The 19,782-nt window shown below is 39.8% G+C and overlaps 1 protein-coding gene across 24 annotated transcripts in view; it reads right to left on the minus strand.

The window, feature by feature from the left end:
• Positions 1 to 2,281: 2,281 nt before the first annotated feature.
• ANK3 (ankyrin 3) overlaps positions 2,282 to 19,782 on the minus strand; it is a 755,326-nt gene continuing 737,825 nt past the window's right edge. For 22 of the 24 annotated variants that reach the window (XM_066348428.1, XM_066348429.1, XM_066348430.1 and 19 more), the window contains 4 exons: positions 14,835 to 14,918; positions 14,651 to 14,710; positions 13,128 to 13,215; positions 2,282 to 3,726 (listed from right to left, as the gene is read on the minus strand). In XM_066348428.1, coding sequence (XP_066204525.1) covers positions 13,150 to 13,215; positions 14,651 to 14,710; positions 14,835 to 14,918 — 210 coding nt within the window. In that variant the 3' untranslated portion in view covers positions 2,282 to 3,726; positions 13,128 to 13,149. The remainder of the gene's footprint in view (positions 3,727 to 13,127; positions 13,216 to 14,650; positions 14,711 to 14,834; positions 14,919 to 19,782) is intronic. The other 2 variants (XM_066348443.1, XM_066348445.1) reach the window with 1 other exon arrangement.

A 19,782-nucleotide genomic window follows, 5' to 3' on the forward strand; every position in this document is an offset into this window, starting at 1 on the left:
GGGTATCGAGGGGATGTTTTAAGGCGGCTCTGGAGAAAAAGTCCTGATAGTTCTTGCTTCCAGGGTGCCTCCCGTGGCCTGCCTCGTGTTTCTCCCCACAGCCTTCTGATCCTCTCGGTATGTTCATTTCTACTTTGCTTTGGAGCTCTTTCGGAATTGGTGAGGAGTATCAGGATTTCCTGTGGAAATGTAACCTGTTGGGTATTTATTCCTTAACTCAGAAAACACCAAGGAAGGAAGAATAAAGTTTTCCACTGCAGGATCATCTAGTCGTACATATTACTCCTGACTACCAGTCACTGAGGGTAGCAGATATAATGGTAAATTTCATTTTGATCTATTTGGAAGCTCTTTAACTACTAAGGATTCTAGCTGGAGTCCGTTCCATTATCTATTTTGTATTGGTGCACGGTTGCTGAGTCAAGGGATGAATGATCACTCCTGTGATTTATATTGCTGGCCTTCTCACATATCCCTGTTGTGACCTGACGCTCCTGAAGGCAAGCAACAACTTTTTTTGTTTATTTTTCCTGGAGAAAAACCTCGGTCCTGATGGAACCCAGGAAGGTACCAAATGAACATGTTGGAACAGCAAGATGCCATGGCAGAGTTTATTTATAGAGGAGGGAGGCAGGCTGTTCTTATGCTCACCAAAGCAGGTCCCTCTTAGAAATGGTGGAATGACCCTGCGCAATATATTGGTGTAACTTGGCAACTTAACAGTGATAATACATTTTAACTTAACAAACTCAGAAATTTGGTAGGATTGTAAAACTGAAAAACGGGATTATTGGGAATCTATTATCACAGTACATTTTTTTCATAGCGATGTCAATCAAGGAAAAGCTTACATACATTTTATAAGCTGGCAGGTTGACGACTATATTAAGACTATATAATGTATGCCCCCAGTTAAATCCATGCTTACACATATATACATATACACACATATGCAAATAAAATCTTGATCATCCTATTTTGGCTACTTCTTTTGACTAAATTTATGAACTTTTGCTTGACTATAAGTTTAGCCTATCATATATCACTAAAGTCAAATTTTCAGATATGTAAACATAACCACCATTTAATACCCAGACAAGTACACTTCATTGATTGTTTAGTTCAAGATGAATACCTTTGTCAAGGACGGTGAGTCAGAAATTCCTAACTCTTAGACGGGAAGTTAGGACACCTGGATTATTCTGACCTGGCTTTACAGAGGCTTTTAGGGCAAGTTTTATAAAACCTTTCAGTGGGTGGGGTGGCATGGGGGGTTGTTGGAGGAGGATTTTGGGTCTAGCCCCATTCCTTATGCAAAGTAGATGGTCTATCCTCGTGTTCTGCATTGATATTGAATCCTTACTGGGAACAACTCATTCCATTTGGCAATAATCTTTAATGGGTAGGCGATATATGACATTGCCAAATGGTTCTAAGCACCCATTTAATATTTATGTGGAGACTATTACTACCAAAGACAGTAGTACCTACCACCATGAAGTGGTTATGAGACTAAGTGATTTAGTAAATGCAATATACTTAATATAGAGTCTGGCATATAGCGAGCATTCCAATTTTAGTGATGATGACAACAAGTGCCACTGCTGCCATTACTATGTGCCAGGCTCTGGGCTAGGATACATATTAAAACAGCCACAGCCTCTGCCCCTGTTGGACTTACCATGTCGTGTCCCACTGCAAACTCCCACACCTACCAGGCTGGTTAGTCAGGGCACACAGATGTGAGACTGCTTGCGGTGCCTGGACACCGTGCACCTGCTGGCAGGGGCAGCTGGCCCCAGCAGGCTGTCGTCTTCTGCAGTAAGGACAGTTGTTGCTCAATCTTGCTTTTCAAGAGAAGTTAGAAGTTTGGGTTACTATGGGAAATCTCCTAACTTATAAGCACTGATGATGAATGCCAATTAAACAATTGCTTTGTGGGCTAAAAGCAGGGGCAAGTGGAATGGTTCCTGGAGGCGCCAGGTCACAAGCTTCTGGACATGCCGGCTCTCACAGCCCCAACCCCCACTTTTTAGGGAGCAGCTCAACCCAGATGTGGGCCAAGATCAACTGTCAGATCATCTTTAATTTGTGGCTCCTCCGTGCAATGCTCAGAACTTGTGTAGGCTGGGAATCTGCAGGGCAGATCTGAACATTAGGGGACTATCTCTTTAGCGGCCACAGAGGCAGAGGCAGGAAGGAACAGTGAAGAGAATCAGTGTGCCCAAAGGGCAATTAATTACCTTTTGCTAGAGAACACAAGGACACTGTGGAGCACAAGTAGATGAAGAGTTTAACACAATTTATTTTATGCTTAAATAATCGACTAGGTCATCCAGTGTATGGTTTTTCATACATAATGTCATTAGAACTATGTGTCAATGAATGCTGATTTTATATGAATATAATCAACAAATTAAAGAATTTCACCAAAACCCAAATAAAAATGCCCTTTAAAACACAGCAGCCTTATTAACCTAATATGACACTGCTAGAATGGTTACAAATGATTGGCTTACTGAAAGATGTCTACATCTTATAGCCAGTACAAGATACAGTAATAATTTTACAGCGTGCTGCCATTCTACCAGCTAAGGATTTCTGTTCAGTTCAGTTCAAACACCCCTGACTGGGACCTCTTCTGAGCACCATCCACCTCTAAAGCAGCAAGCATCACCCCCTTTTAAGCACTAACAGAGAGTACCCCCTCCCCCTAAAGCAACTACTGAATAGGTTATTTCATTTTTTTTTTCATTTTTAGGTCATTTCATTGAAAAATTGGCAATAGCAACAAATATTAGATGAAGGGCTTTGTGTTTACAGATAAAATCTTCTGTGTTGCAGTATACTGTAGTGTTTGCAAAATTGGAAAAGATTTAATCAAAATAAGGTGATACACATGCATCAAAATATTAGTATTCTGGAGAAAAAATTTTTTTTCACAGAACTACAGAATTCCTCATTTTGGGAATTATTTAAATTTGCGGCAGATTTTAAAGTGTTTTTTTTTTTTTTTAAATCAAGCTAGCAGTTTTGCATATACAAACATTATAATTGCTAATATACAAGAATCAGTGAAGTTTCCCCCGCTTCAAGAACCCCGCCCTCCTCTGGTAGGGTGAAGTCCCTTGAGACCGCTATTATGTTAAATGCATTTGCAGTATCTGTTTGTGGTGTAAGAGGCAGTGCCTTATCAACATTTATTCTAGTTTTCTGTTAGAATTTATACACTGTTATTATTTACAGCAAAACTATAGATGTTTTTTAAAAAGAAACAAATAGTGTTTATACCCTGACAGTTTGGGTCCAAGAAAAATAAGGCGAGCTGTTGTGGATTTAGTAATTTTAGTGTTTCCCTGTGATTTCATCAGTCCGTCTCCTTCTGTTCCCTCTGGAGGCAAGAATCTCTTCCTTTTGTAAATAACACCAAATTACTTGATAGAAACTGTTAACAGCATGGCTTCTTGTATATACACTGCATTGCTAATTGCACACGTGCCGATTCTGGGAATGAAAGTGAATTTCCATGCTCTGAAAATTGGTTCATGCTAAATTAAAATGTGGGTGGTTTTCTTTTTCTTCTCTTTTTTTCTTTTTGTGTAGAAAAAAAATCATGCTGTTAATGTGTGGAAACAGCAAACACACACACCCTTCTCCATGAATTTTTACTTCCTGCTGACATGTCTTCCATGAATTTCTCAATACTGGCAGTAAAAACACATGATCCTGTGGAAAAACAGATAGTAGGTAGTGAGTTTTCCTTCCTTCCTTCCTCCCTTCCTTCCTCCCTCCCTCCCTCCCTCCCTCCCTCCCTCCCTCCCTCCCTCCCTCCCTTCCCTTCCCTTCCCTTCCCTTCCCTTCCTTTCTTCCCTCTCTTCCCTCCTTCCTTCTTTATTTTTTAAAAGAGAACTTGCCTAAGGCTTCTCTTGCTATTCAACAGAAAAGCCTCAGAGAATGGAGACCTTTTACTTCATTTTTAAATTTAAAAAAAATTTTTATTCTTTTCCATAGGGAGAAGAGGGGAGGCAGACAGACAGACTCCCACATGTGCCCAACCGGGATCCACCTGGCATGCCCACCAGGGCAACTGAAGCCATTCTAGCGCCTGAGGCGGAGGCCATGGAGCCATCCTCAGTGCCCGAGCAACTTTGCTCCAGTGGAGCCTTGGCTGCAGGAGGGGAAGAGAGAGATAGAGAAGAGGAGGGGGAAGGGTGAGAAGCAGATGGGTGCTTCTCCTGTGTGCCCTGCTGAGAATTGAACCCGGGACTTCCACAAGCTGGGACAACGCTCTACCGCTGAGCCAACCGGCCAGGGGCCCTCTACTTCTTGACTGGGTGGTTTAGCATACACTTTTGTTGACTCAGGCTACTTGCTCAATGCCTCAGAGGACAAGGCCCTGAGGTGTGCTGCAAAGCTCTTGCAAGGCAATGACCTCTCTGTAACACTGTTTACTCTATTTGTGGTTTTAGAAACGGAGTCTGCAAGACTCATCTAGATCTGTCTTTGGTGTGCAGGCCATGCAGTCAGGTGCCTGGGAAAGCCTTGGGGCCTCTGTTTTGTCCGTAGGATGAAGAGGCTGACAGGTGATCTCAGATTTCCACCAACAGCAAACTGTGAGGTGTATGAGGTTTTCATGGGCACAGAGGGTCAGGGAAAAGGAGTCGGGACAGCATTTCAGTCATGTCTGTATGTTTTCTAAGTCTCACTCCCCAAAATGCAACTCATCTTTCAAAAAGGAACCCTGTCATTAACTTAATTACTATAAAATTGCTTTTCCATATGCAATAAAATTAAAGACTATCTTCACTCACTGGAAAGAAAACTTTCCCCTTTCCTGCTTGGTATCAGTCATGACAGGATAAATTAATTTGGAGATTTTTTTTTATTGAGGCCCCACTGAGAAGGTCTTGTCCTACTGGACGGTAATACCTGCATAAAATATCTGTTTTATAGCCAGTCTTAACATGTCAAAATAAATCAACACTCTATGGCAGAGGTTACATATACTTTTGTGCAGTATATGTATTGTTTTTGGTATGAATGTTTCCATAAAATAGTATTTCTACATATAGTCAGTCCCTCCTCCTCATTCAGTGTGAACAGTGACAAACTTGAATGGCTCCCTGAGCATAACGTTAGTAATAGCCCAGTTCACTGACATGTAAGCAGTAGGCTGCTTTTTCAGGTCTAGGAGGGACCTTTAGAATTGTTTCTGTTAAGGCCCCAAAGTGTCCCCAGTGACCTTGATGGTGTTTCCTTTCCTGGACCAGTTTCTTTGCTTTAGATGGATCTTTTCTTATGTAAACATGTTAGGTACAGCAGCACTTCCTGTCTGCTCTGCTGCAGTTTTGGCTTCCGCTTTTGTATTAAAAGTGCCACTGACGTCCATGGCCCAGGTCACTGATGCTTGGAGCCAAGAACACCACAGTATCAATTCCTTCTGGGGTGATTTCAACACCTGCCCCTCCCATGACTTTGCAGAGGCTCCAGAGAGGGAAAGTGACTCATCTGGGCAGGCCATGTCCCAGAAGGTGTGCAACTCTGTGTAAGAAGATCAGGATTTTCTCACTTATGTTTTTACATCATCCCTAATCTTCCAGGCACCAGGCTTCTTAGATGGCCCTATAATAATATTACCCTAGTGCTTTCATGCTGTTTCTTCAGCAGACCCCTGTTTTTTACAGCTTAATTGATACATAGTTTACATATCACACAATTCATCTGCTGTAGATATAAAGTCTGATGATTTTAATAAGTGCGTGTAGATGACCAACCCAGCTGAACTTACTTTGTTTTGCTTCATCTCATCCAAAAACCAATCCAACTTCTAAGTTTAATCACTCAATGCAAATAATCATCATCTTTCTAGAATTAGTGGATATGTTTTTATAATCTTAAAAAAAGTGCTCTGGCCAGGTAGCTCAGTGGATTCGAGCATCATCCTGGCCATCCCAATAGCCAAGGCTGCAGGTTCAATCCCCAGTCAGGGCACATACAAGAATCAACCAATGAATGCACAAATAAGTGAAACAACAAATCTCTCTCTCTCTCTCCCCCCCTCCCTCCCTCCCTCCCTTTCTCCCTCTTTTCCTAAAATTGATAAATACAAAAAAAAAAAAATTAAATGCTATTAATTATGCCCATTTATAGTCAGGTAAGACTTGAGTGATAATTTTTTTAAAAAAGGCCTAAACTGTGGTGGCACAGCGGATAAAGCATTGACCCGGAATGCTGACCCGGTCTCTGGTTCAAGATCCTGGGCTTGCCCGGTCAAGGCACAAATGACAAAGCAAAGTGATGCTTTCTGTCCCCCCTGCCCCATCTTTTCTCTCTCTCCCTCTCCTCTCTAAAATCATTAAATAAAATCTTAAAAAGAAAAGTAGTTAGGAATTAGTTCCTTTTACACATCTAAATCTCTCTCCTTCTCAGTCACACAATCAGTGTGTTGGCTCCAACCATACAGGATGCAGGAAGGTCATTTATTGGATAAAAACTTTATACCAAGTTGCACAAAAAGCATTAGAGCTTTGAGTGCCTATATGCCTGTTATAAAATATTGGCACTCTGTATAAACCATGATAAAAGTGACATGTGATGGAAAGGTGAGAGAGGGCAGAAGCCATCAAGATGACATTTCAGAAAAAGAATGAGTCATCTTCCCTTTCTGGGTTTAGATAATAGGTTCCAGATAGAAGTATTTGCATTCAGGAATCTGTCTTTGAGTTTTGCAGGCCTTTAAAACACCAAGTTAGTCAAAACCAACTCAAAAAGTTAATCATTCCTTTTAGTCATTTCACTACATATATAATTTTAAGAAACACTTTAAAGCAGTGGTAGTCAACCTGGTCCCTACCGCCCACTAGTGGGCGTTCCAGCTTTCATGGTGGGTGGTAGCGGAGCAACCAAAGTATAAATAAAAAGATAGATTTAACTATAATAAGTTGTTTTATTAAGATTGATTCTGCCAAACTTAGCGAAAATCTGACATAAAGTACTTGGTAATTATTATTATATGCTTTAACTTGCTGTAACTCTGCTTTATAAATTTTATAAAGTAAAGTTACTTCCCTACTTTATAAATCACCATTACTGTGGAACTGGTGGGCGGTTAGAAAATTTTACTACTAACAGAGATACAAAAGTGGGCGGTAGGTATAAGAAGGTTGACTACCCCTGCTTTAAAGTATAAAAAAATAGCTATTCAATGGATTTTCATGATAGTTTATATTTCACAAATGAATGAAGTCCTTTCCATTTCACATTTTCAAGTCAGGAGTGTGCTCGAGTCAGAATCAACCTTTCCTTACAGGTCCACATACCAGTAGTTTTTAGCCCCTAATACCTGGCTTACAAAAAGAAAAAAAATCCCGTGTCTTTAGCCTGAGATCTGCAGCCCTGTGTAGTTTAGCCCAGTGAGCCTTTTCAGGCTCAACGCCCACTGCTCTTCAGCAGAGAGCTTTGTGTCCCGATCTCCAGTGGCGCTCACACTTGAGTGAACCTCAGCATTATCTGGGGAAACTTAAAAAAATCCCAATGTCCAGGTTATATCGCATATCAGTTTATTTAGAATTTCTTTGGGGTGGAACCCTGCATTAAAGAAAACTTTAAAAAAACTCTCTAGATGATTCCTGTGTTCAATCAAATTTGACAGCCAGTGATGTGTTCTGAAGCCGCACTTCTCAGTTTAATGTGCATGTATATTACCTAGGGATCTGCAAATGTGGGTTGTGATCCAGCCGGTTGGAGCAGACCCAGAGATTCTGCATGTCTAACAGGACTGCCGGGTGAAGCCGACACTGCTGGTCCACAGACCACACGCATCACACGGACCTCAAGGACCACGTGTCTGTTACCAAACACACTGGTTTCCAACTTCTTTGGCTTTGCTCATGACTTTGTATCCCCATATACTGTCCTTCCCTTCCTGAATCTTCACCTATATCAAACGCCCTCTACGCTTCAAGTTTGTTTCAAATGTCATCTCCTTGCAAGTGCAGAATGCTCTCCCAATGAGATCCACTTTAGCAGATTAATGCTTACTCATCTTTGAAGACTTCACGCTCCCATGGCTTTCTGATGTGCCTTCCCTAGAGCCCACTGAGAACACAGAGTATTTGTTACTCTAGCCAAGGGGTAGTCAACCTTTTCATACCTACCGCCCACTTTTGTATCTCTGTTAGTAATAAAATTTTCTAACCACCCACTGGTTCCACAGTAATGGTGATTTATAAAGTAGGGAAGTAACTTTACTTTATAAAATTTATAAAGCAGAGTTACAGCAAGTTAAAGCATATAATAATAATTACTTACCAAGTACTTTATGTCGAATTTTTGCTGTTTGGCAGAATAAATCTTCATAAAACAACTTACTATAGTTAAATCTATCTTTTTATTTATACTTTGTTTGCTCCGCTACCGCCCACCATGAAAGCTGGAACGCCCACTAGGGGATGGTAGGGACCAGGTTGACTGCCACTGCCTAGTCCTTCCTTCTCTTCCTACCCACGTTTCTCAGTCTCTTCTCTTTTGCTTTTCATTGGGCCTTGGATTGTGTATTTTTAGCTCTTGAACAACACTTGTCCCATCTCTTCCTTCCTTGCAGGGGGAGAGTTTCAGAAGGGCAGGGAAGAAGGTATATCTAGACTTTTTATTCTAAGCCAAGTGAAAGGTCAAATAGTTTTTGAAGGAGTGAATAAAATGAGTCAACTCTTTGACTCTGATAAAGTGTTGCCCTGGTAAGCGTGGGCACTTTCGCCACTATTGGTTTCCATGGCTGTGAGATCCTGAGCATTTTCTCCAGAGGTCTGGAATACAGCTATACAGAGGTAGAGTTCTGGAATACAGCGATACAGAGGTATTTTACAGTTTATATCTAGGGGCCTTCCCTTGCCACAGCCTCGCTAATCAGCCCTCTAATGGTGTAACTGTAAACGTTTTACAGACTATGGCTACCTTAAAAATAAAATCTTGCTTTTAAAACAAAAAACAAAAAAATTGTCTTTACTATGTAGAGTATAAAGAATTTTATTACAGGTTACCTTGGTACAAACTTTGATTTAAAGCCTGCTTTTAGGTCTTTAATAGTTATCAAATACTATTTAACAATAATATACATAATAGTGAAGGGCTTGGTTCTGGATAAGTTCAAATTTCCTAGCTTTTGCTCATCAGCTATGGGACCTTGGGTAAGTCGTTTAACTTTTCAAAACTTCAGTTTTCTCATTTATAAAAATGGGTAGTAGCACTTGCCTTATAGTATTATTTTGGGGATTATTATATAGAATGATCTTACCTAGTACTTGTCATACAATAATCACTGGAAAATATGACTATTATTCATAAGTGATTTTAGAAAGACAGCTCGGTGTAACAGAAAAGAGCACTAGGCAAAATTTCAGTAATCTTGAGTTCAAGTCCTGGCTCTATTAATCATGAGCTGTGTGACAGCAGAAACATTACCTGACCTCTCTGAGCCTTAGTAGCTCATCTATAAAAGGTAGTAAACAATATTGGCCTGACCTGCCTCAAGTCTTGTATGAAGGTCTACACAAGAGGAAAATGGAAAAGCACTTTGTAAACTATAGATTGCTATACATTATGTGTAAATCTTTATAGTGATTTGAAGCCATTACATTACAAATAGGATGGCTGTCACTCAATAGTAAAGAAAAGCAGGTGCAGGGTTCAGCTAACTCAAAATTCAACTGGGTCTACAAAGGGAAATAAGATTTGATGTCACCATCTGAGACTCAGTGAAATCTGGCAGCATTCCACTTGCTTAGTTGTTATTATTATTATTTTAAAAACGGCAGCCAGCAGGGCTACCAAATTCCTCAATATATTTGCAAATTGATTTTCCCAGAGCACACATGCAATATACTGGAATTCTAGGTAGTATTCTTGGACTCATTTCCTAGGCTCACCATGGAAAGTAAATACTACCCAGGGGAGGAGAATGAGGCTTGCAGTCAAATCACCATTCTTTCCCTGTGACACACTGAATTTGCTTTACATTGAAGTGGTTTTCACATTCATGTGCATTCTCCTACCTGACTTTCTCTCCTTTTGAGTGGTATAAAGCAAGTTAGCCAAGGTCTTGACAACATCTGTACAATGTGGATTATTTATGATTTTAAAGCCTTTTGTATATTTAGTGACATTTCTATATTAAAACTCTCAGATCCTGGAAGCATAGCACTGTCATATAGTTTTTTGGTATAATTTATTCATGCATATTAAGATTTGTGTTACTCTAGAAAAATGGCTCAGCTAGTGTAGGTGACTTTTCTGGTTCTTTCCCATTTGATGTCTGAGTCTCTGATTGGATGAGACGTCAAACTTTAAGGCAGTGATTTTCAACCTTTTTGTACTTGGGGACCAGTGAAAAGAGGAGAATTATTTTGGGGACTGATAAGGCAGAAATCTTCTTGAGAATAAGCAAATTCGACTAAGATCATTGGGTATAATCTTCATATAATATCACAGTAGTTAACTCTTTCGTGGACTGGCATGAAATTTCTAGCAAACTGGCTTGTGGCACAGCAGTTGAAAAACACTTTTAAAGGACACACTAAAGGTGACTGAACTCTTTTCTATTTTCATTTTATTTATCACTTAGAATTTCTTAAATAGTCTCATTCAAGACAGCAAACTCATGCTCAGTGTTTTATTAAACTGCTAGATGATGTCTTTCATCAAGTTTAGCTATGTGACATGAATACTAGGTGGGTTCATTCTAGATATTGCTACTCTGATGTCATCCTTAATTTTCTCAAATCTTACCCTTGTCATCCAATAAAAGGCAAGTCATGTTGCTATCTCTTGATTCAGCCCAACTTTACCGTCCTCACTGCCCAAGCCAGGATCTACAGTAGTCTCTTAGCAGCTTTTCTTCTCATCCATTATTGCCACTTCCAATTCACTGGCTGCCCTGCAGCTGGAGTGAGTGATGTAGAGCATAACCTGAATCATACCCTGTCCTTGCCTGGGAACCTCCGAGGGCTTCCCACTGCTTTTGGAGTAATGACCGGAATCTTTACACAGAGGCACACAAAACCTAAATATTTGGATCTTTTCTACCTCTCCAGACACAATGGCAGAACTCCTGTGCCAGCTACACTGACCTGTTCTTATAGTTTCTCCATTCTTGTTTCTTCCTAAGTCACGCCTTTGCAGAATGTTATTGCTTATGCCTGGAAGGCTACCCAAAATACTATCAACTTTCCCAGCCCTCACCCAGTTGAGTCTTATTCATTCCTTAAAACTCCAACATCACTTTCTTAAGTACAGCTCTCCTGTCACCTCAGACCCAGGTCAAGTCTCCCGGTCACATGTTTGAGAGTGTGAACTCTGGAGGAAGCCTTGTAGGGCTTGTGTATCTTATTTTTGCCATTTCTAATACACGTATGTGACATTGGGCAATTCTGGGCCTGTTTCCTCACCTGTTAAATAGGGATTGATATCCAAGATAGTTGGTTGTGAGAATTAGATGAAGAGCCCAGTGAAACTCTTGGAAGAGAATCCAGAGTAAATATAATTTCCAGAGCACGTTACAGTTCTTAGTTTTCTCCATGCCATTAAATACTGATCTGGTTATTAGTTACGACTGGCTGCCATTACATCTCTGCAGCAGAAGCTAGTGAGAGCAAGTGCCTTGCTAGTATTGTCTAGCAATGATCGCTCAGAGCCCCTGTAGAAAATCTCACAGAGGGGAAGTGAAAATAAATCTTTAAGTGACTGAAAAAAACGATAGGGTTTCTTTGGGGGATGGGGGTGGAAGAAATTAATTTATTCGGGCCTCTCATAAAACATTAGAGGTAATGAGACTAGATAACTTTTCAGTTCCTTGCCTCAGCATTTCAAATACCAGAATGCTGGAACTGGGGAGCCGTGGATGTATGCGAGTGAAAACTGGGTTCTGTTTGTTCTTTGTTACTCTGACCAGTGGGGCAGAGAGAACTGTTGGTGAACAGCCTAAAAGAAACCATCCTGTTGGCCCTGGTTGGTTGGCTCAGTGGTAGACTGTTGGTCTGATGTGTGAATATCCCAGGTTCAATCCTCAGTCAGGGCACACAGGAGAAGTGCCCATCTGCTTTTCCACTCCTCCCCCTCTCTTTTCTCTCTGTCTCTCTCTCCCCCTCCTGCAGCCAAGGCTCCATTGGAGAAAAGTTAGCCCGGGATGCTGAGGGTGGCTCCATGGCCCCCACCTCACGTGCTAAAAAATGGCTCTGGTTGCAACCTGAACAAGGGCCCCAGATGGGCAGAGCATTGCCCCCTAGTGGGCATTCTGGGTGGATCCTGGTCGGGTGCATGCAGCAGTCTGTCTCTGACTCCCTGCTTCTCACTTCAGAAAAATACAAAAAAAAAAAAAAAAGAAAAGAAACAAACAAACCATCCTGTCGTACCTTACAGACTTATGGGAAATTTTTCAAAGGTTTATTTGCTTTTTTACCCAAATTGCCTTTTTAATGGCAGCTATGTAGAAATAAATACAACTGTCAAATTTAGAATGTTAAGGGAAAATATTCTTCTCTACGAAGAAGATTTCAGACAACTTTAAACAAATGTTTTAAGTTAAAACATAGTAGTGCCATTAACTGCCTATTTAATTTGCTTCTGTTTGTATAAAATATATAAAATAGTATATGTGGATTTCATTAATTTAATTTAAACTTGGCAACCTCTATACTTCAACCAAAATTATATTCTCAGATGCTGTTCTACTACAATGGTAAAAGGCTGGATCAATATAATTCTCAGAGCATATCTGTAAGGATTATTTGTTGCCAAATCATCTTCCTGTTAGATTGCATACTGTCACTGAATTTCATACTGAGCCTCCGCTCTTAGAGGAGTCTCAAAACCACTATTTACATTTGCTTCTGCAAACATCATTTACATTTAAATTTCGGAAAAAGTTTATTTTGTGAAAAAGTTTATGGGCTGTGAACTACAGTCGTGTTTTAGTGTGCGTATGCACACATAAACATAAAATACAACTCCAGCAACTTCACATGGGATATTCAAAGCTGGAACACAGTGAAAAAGAGAGGAAGGGGATGATCAGATCCATTTATTCAGTTTCACAGGGCGTTAAGTCCTACTGCTATTGATATGAGCACACTTACCATCTTGACTGACCACTGACTGTTATGAGTGGCTCTTCTTTTCCACATGTCGAATTTCTTTCTTTGTCTTCACCTTATAACCTTCTCCCTGTTTTAAAAGGAATGTATACATTAAGATTTCATGGCAAAGGAGTTTTCGTTATAAAATAGTTCCCGTCTGGTTCCTTGAGGCTGAATTAGGGTAAGTGAAACACAGTTTAAAGCACTTTGTCACTTCACATCCAAAAATACAATCTATTTGCTTTAACCACACAACTTAGCGTCACCAAAGCAAGCTCAAGAGCACCACCAAAATGAATACAACATAACTGTACTTCACAATAATTCAGTAGATTAGTAATGAATCAAAAAATGAGCAGCATGTCCATTTCCTGTAGTAACCTAGAAGAAATCATTGCTAAAGCTCTCAAGACACTCACACCCCAAATATAAAAAATATTAGTTAATTATAATCTATGCCTTTTTAAGCCAGCAGAATTTTAAGCGACCTGTTGTAACGAGACTGAAAGTTCTCAGTAAAGCACTAATCACAACTAACTCCATGGAAATGCTGTGGATCTAAGGGACTTTTTTCTTCTTCTTTAATTTGTGGCATCACCAAACCATCCTTACTCCAGACCAAGCAGGCATCCATGTTCCATAAAACAAGACCTCTCCTTACCAAGCACCAGGAACACTTCTCTGAGAGTAAAGGTTTTGTACCAACCCCTGGCTTTTACCCTATTTATGATGAAACACAGAGTAGCTTTTTCAGTTTTCTGATTTAGTCCTTCTGAGAAATTTTCAGTTCACTTTTTCTTATGTAAACACAGGCTATTCAAGTTTCTATTTTTAAAACGAAAAGAGTAAAGATTTGAGAAAAGAAAATAAAAATAACTAGAAATGTGTTCGGAAGGGGAGAGCAGGGGGTGAGGTGGAGAGCCACTTGCTGAGTTACAGTGCTCCTTAATGAGTTTAGGTCTCTAACCGGCACAGTGGAAACAGGGTGCTGGAAACTCAGGAGAATCCTCCTTGGGTTAAGTTAGAGGAATTCATATTTCCCTGTAGAATATATTGTACAGGGAAAATATATAGATTTGAAATATGGATCTTGAACTGAGCTATTTGCCATTCTAACATTTTAATCCTGTGCATTTGCTGGAAACTTTTCCATCAAGTGTCCCCATCTGTGCCAGGTAGGCAGTGGGTACACACAGAGCTCTGGTCAGGGGTAGGGCACTGCTGAAGGGTGTGCTGGTGGTAGACGGATTTTATTTTCTCAAGGAAGCTTGAATTTACATGTTCTAACCTCCATCAATGAATGGATCTCTGTGAAATCACTGAAGATAGCAAAAGTATATAATGTTAAAGAATGTTAGGGAAAAAAAAGTCTTTTTCTTTGGTCCTGATCAGATGCATAACAAATCAAAAGCAGCAAATGCTTCAAGCTGCCACACTGCAGATGCCAGCCTGTTCGCAGCCTAGTCTAGAGAGCTCCCAAAGCGTCCACCCTCTACTCTCTCTGTGCGGTCCCTCTCCATTACCACGTCATCATGTTTTCTCTCCTGTGGGATAACGATTCGTCTTAGCACTTTCCGAGTGATCTGTAGGGGGCAATAGTGAAAAGGAAGACATTTTCCTGTATTCTATATTTCAAGAGGGAACATGACAGCAAAGAAACAGATCATCTAAATTCTAAGAGAAGCAGGAAATCCCCATGATGATTACTTTTCTGGTGATGAGGTTGCCTTCTTCATCAGTAAATTGCTCTTCTGTGACAGATTCACCAGGAATGTGTTTTGCTTCCTCTCCCTAAAGGATGTGGCGTAGAGATTAGCAACATACCACCAGGTGGAGATATCTCCACACCACGCCTTACACCATGCGCATGCTCTGTGGAATGTTAGTGAAAGAAGGTATGCATTCTACTTGCTACTCCAGGGCAAGGGGAGAAGGCTGGCTCCACGGAAGGTTTTTTAGCAGTCAACAACATTCAATGCATTAAACCTCAAATAGGTACAAGGGTGATGATTAGCAACAAATTACAAGAAGGAAGAATTCAAAAATACATAATTATAGAGTTTACAGTTACATGCTGCTTTAACAAAAAAAAGTCTTCATTGGTTGAAAACTATTTAGCCAACAATGACGACTCTAATTATATCATCTCACTTTCAGTACAATCCATTATTATGGATTGTATTATGTCTAATTTGAATTAAGATAGTACCTAAGTTAAGGAATTACATTTACCATCCTATGTTAGTTTAATTTAAAATTTTATTTACTTAGGGTTATACATGCATTTTTTGAAGCACTGTGAGAAAGTTCAGGACAATTCTACACTTTTTTTTAAAAAAACAACTGAGCCCTTTGCCTGAGGACCCAGGTTCAAAACCCTGAGGTTACCGGCTTGAGCACAGGGTTGCCACTTGAGTATGGGATCATAGATATGACACCATGGTTGCTGACTTGAACCCAAAGGATGCTGGCTTGAAGCCCAAGGTCACTGGTTTGAACCCAAGGTCATTGGCTTAAGCAAGGGGTCACTGGTCCGGTTGGAGCCCCCAGGTCAAGGTACGTATGAGAGGCAATCAATCAACAACTAAAGTGCTGCAACTATGAGTTGATGCTTTTCATCTCTCTCCCTTCCTGTCTCTGTCTCTATCTCGCTAAAAAACAAAGAAAAATAAAAAAAATAGCCTTTCATTGGTCTTAAAATAAATGAGAACTGCTGCCTGATGAAGTACTTAGTTTCAGAATACTATTTTCAAGTGAAGGGATTTTATGTGATAATTGATTATCTAATCGCTGCTGCCATAGACAAAAAAGTCAGTATGAAAGGAATTTAAGATAGTGTCTTTCAGTTAGTGACTGTTATCTGGTTAGAAGGGGAAAAACTGTCAAAAGACCTTCCTCTGTTGAAAATAAAAAATGTAATAAAATCTTCCATCTCCAAGATGGGCTCATATTTTCCTGCTCAAAGGAAGCTTGGTAGATTTAGATGGCTCCCTAATATCTTTCTATTAGCTCTATGATTGCATAATAAACAGAACCACTCAGAGAGCAACAGTAGACTGTAGAGGGTGTAGCAAAAGTAGGTTTACAGTTCATTAGGAAAACAATACAATAATTAATAAATAACAGAAAATAAACTGTTTCACATACTCACAACTGTAAACCTAATTTTGCCTCATACTGTATTTGCAATACATTACTGTTGGCACTGGTATTCAACTTGAGGTTCGTGCCACTTTCAGTTTTGGGGAACAAGCACAAACATCTTAAGTGCAGGCCTATTCTAGAGATGTATTTACCTATTAGTCCAACTTGCTGCAAAGATGACCTGAGTTCACGCTACCCTGGAGTGTACTGTAGTTATTGTGCACCACTTTAGGATAGAAAGGCAGATTGCAAAGAAAACCGCTGTTTTCTGGGAGAGCCAAGATTCTAGTTCTCTCAGTGTCACTGTCATGAAAAAGGGAGCTCTGATCATTTTGTTAGTGCCAGCCAACTCTACAATTTCTTTGTGTCACAACAGGTAGAAAGGCAGTTCTGGTTTAAAATAACAGAGACTAAAAGACTGTCCTGTTTTGCTACAAAATTCTGTTTTCATTATTCTTTCTTTATACAAGTGACTTTGTATTTTTATATATTGTGGGCTCACAGGTCATGACCGTGGGACGTAGCCTTATTTTACTACACGGTGGTAGAGAGGGGCGAAGGAAATTAAAGATAGTTCTTGCTGTTCATGTTTAGTTGGCCTTGAATCTTGCTGTGATTAGCTTCAATTAGCACAGTTAACAGAGGAAAGGAAATTGGAAAAATGTAGAGGTCTCATGACTAAATGCATTAAAATCTGCAATAAGTTTTTATGGGAGTATTATTTATACTTAATATGGTTGGTTTTATGTATTTGGGAAAAAACACTTTATTTTATTTTAAAAGTAAAGCCAATAGAAGATCATGAAAGATTTCAGCATAGTTTAAACATGAAAAATTAAATATTTTTGAGCTAAGTTTTAGAAATGTCCAGCTTTTAGAATGTTAGAGCATCCCAGGAAAATCTGGTAAAATAGAATGCTATTGTATATACCGTGAACAAAAACCTTTTGTGGTAAAAAAGGCTAATTAATTTTTAAATTGTTTGAACAGTCTCTGAAAGAAATGTGAAGTAAGTATATTTATAAGCATTTAGTGAATACATATAAGTATATTGATTTATATTAATAGCCCAAGAAATAATTAAATTCCTACTTATAAGTAGCAAGCCATATAAGTTATTGAGATCTACCCTGGTATGTAGGCATTGACATGTTTCCTACTGAAAATTCATACTGTTTATGTATAATTAAAGGTATAGGTATATCTGTTTATTTTAAATGGCCATTATTTAATGTAGTTCAATTAGTGCTTTAATGAGGCCAAAATAAATTGTCTGATTATGGAAAAACTCACTAAAGTAGATTAGATAGTAATTAATTAGATTCTAAAACAGTTTGTACTTCTAAGTAAACAAAATTCCACCCCCTGGTCTTGCTGATGGCATTATTTTTGGCAATACGCACTCCTCCCACCCCTGCCTCCCACCATACACTCTTCTTTCTTTCCCATTTCAAAGGAAAATTACAGCAGATGTTACAGCAGGGGTCCGCGGGCCACATGCGGCCCCCTGAGGCCATTTATCCAGCCCCCGCCACACTTCTGGAAGGGGCACCTCTTTCATTGGTGGTCAGTGAGAGGAGCATAGTTCCCATTGAAATATTGGTCAGTTTGTTGATTTAAATTTACTTGTTCTTTATTTTAAATATTGTATTTGTTCCCGTTTTGTATTTTTTTACTTTAAAATAAGATATGTGCAGTGTGCATAGGAATTTGTTCATAGTTTTTTTTATAGTCTGGCCCTCCAACGGTCTGAGGGACAGTGAACTGGTCCCCTGTGTAAAAAGTTTGGGGACCCCTGTACAGTATCATCCCTGGTGGCCACCTTCATGCAGACTAACTGTACTTCCCTTTATCCCCTGCTGAGGCACTGCATTTCATAAGTTTTAGTCCTCTCTCCTTGAAGTTTTGAATAATTAACTATATAAAATGTACCAACTTTCCAAATAATGGGGTGGATATCATATATAGGGCACACATAACTTAGCAAAGCAATATACATAGTATAACCCATTTCCATATTCTGAGAAACTCATTTGCTAAGAAGTATGTTGTACATGTACGTATTAATTTATGTAAATAAAAACAATTTGAAGCTCATGACCAGTGGTACTGGCAGGCAATGGAATGGGTAGATTGAACTTGCTTGGTTTGGGGAAAACATATAAATTCTTATCCTGAAAATCAGTAAAACAATTTTGAAAACAAGACATAAAAATATAGTTGAACTATATTGTGAAAATTCAGTTATTGAATTTTACCAAACTTCACAATAGTTTGGCTATGAGTTGGTTTAAACTTTCCTTCCTTCCTTCCTTCCTTCCTTCCTTCCTTCCTTCCTTCCTTCCTTCCTTCCTTCCTTCCTCCCTCCCTCCCTCCCTCCCTCCCTCCCTCCCTCCCTCCCTCTCTTCCTCCCTTCCTTCCTTCCTTTCCTTCCTTCTCCCTCCCTCCCTCTCTTCCTCCCTTCCTTCCTTCTTTCCTCCCTCCCTCCCTTCCCCTCTTCCTCTCTTTCTCTCTCTTTCTTCTTTCTCCTTCCTTCCTTCCTTCCTTCCTTCCTTCCTTCCTTCCTTCCTTCCTTCTCCTTCCTTCCTTCCTTCCTTCTTTCTCCTTCCTTCCTTCCTTCCTTCCTTCCTTCCTTCCTTCCTTCCTTCCTTCCTTCCTTCCTTCCTTCCTTCCTTCCTTCCTTCCTTCCTTCCTTCCTTCTTCCTTCTTTCTTTCTTTCTTTCTTTCTCTTTCTTTCTTTCTTTCTTTCTTTCTTTCTTTCTTTCTTTCTTTCTCTCTCTCTCTCTCTCTCTCTCTCTCTCTCTCTCTCTCTCTCTCTTTCTTTCTTTCTTTCTTTCTTTCTCTTTTATTTAAGTGATAGTGAGACAGACTCCTGCATGTGCCCTGACCAGGATCTGTGCTCAAATTAACCGAGCTATCTTCATTGCCTGGGTTGACGCTCAAACCAATTGAGCCACTGGCTGCAGGCAGGGATGGGGGAGAGAAGCAGATGGTCACTTCTCGTGTGCCCTGACTAGGAATTGAACCCAGATATCCATATGCTGGGCCAACACTCCATCCCCTGAGCCAACTGGCTAGGGCAGTGGTTGGCAAAGTCATTAGTCAATAGCGCCAAATATCAACAGTACAATGATTGAAATTTCTTCTGAGAGCCTAATTTTTTAAACTTAAACTATATAGGTAGGTTCATTCCTTATCAAGGTAGTGCCTGCATGTGGTATTTTGTGGAAGAGCCACACTCAAGGGGCCAAAGAACCATATGTGGCTCATGAGCCACGGTTTGCTGACCACTGGGCTAGGGCACCAACTCTTTACCTTTTAGTGATTAGTCACTGAATTTGCTAAGCCGATAATGTAAAACAAGCTCATAGTACTCTTCAAATTACTTCAAGTACTTTCAAGCACTTGAAACCACTGTGATATTATCAAATTATATAGAAATAAATGTCTATACAATTTAAAAGATCCTCAAATAAATATGAATCTGTTAATTTGACTCATTCTTAGCAAT

The sequence above is a fragment of the Saccopteryx leptura genome, chromosome 9 (genome assembly GCF_036850995.1).
Source record: "Saccopteryx leptura isolate mSacLep1 chromosome 9, mSacLep1_pri_phased_curated, whole genome shotgun sequence".
Taxonomy (NCBI): domain Eukaryota; kingdom Metazoa; phylum Chordata; class Mammalia; order Chiroptera; family Emballonuridae; genus Saccopteryx; species Saccopteryx leptura.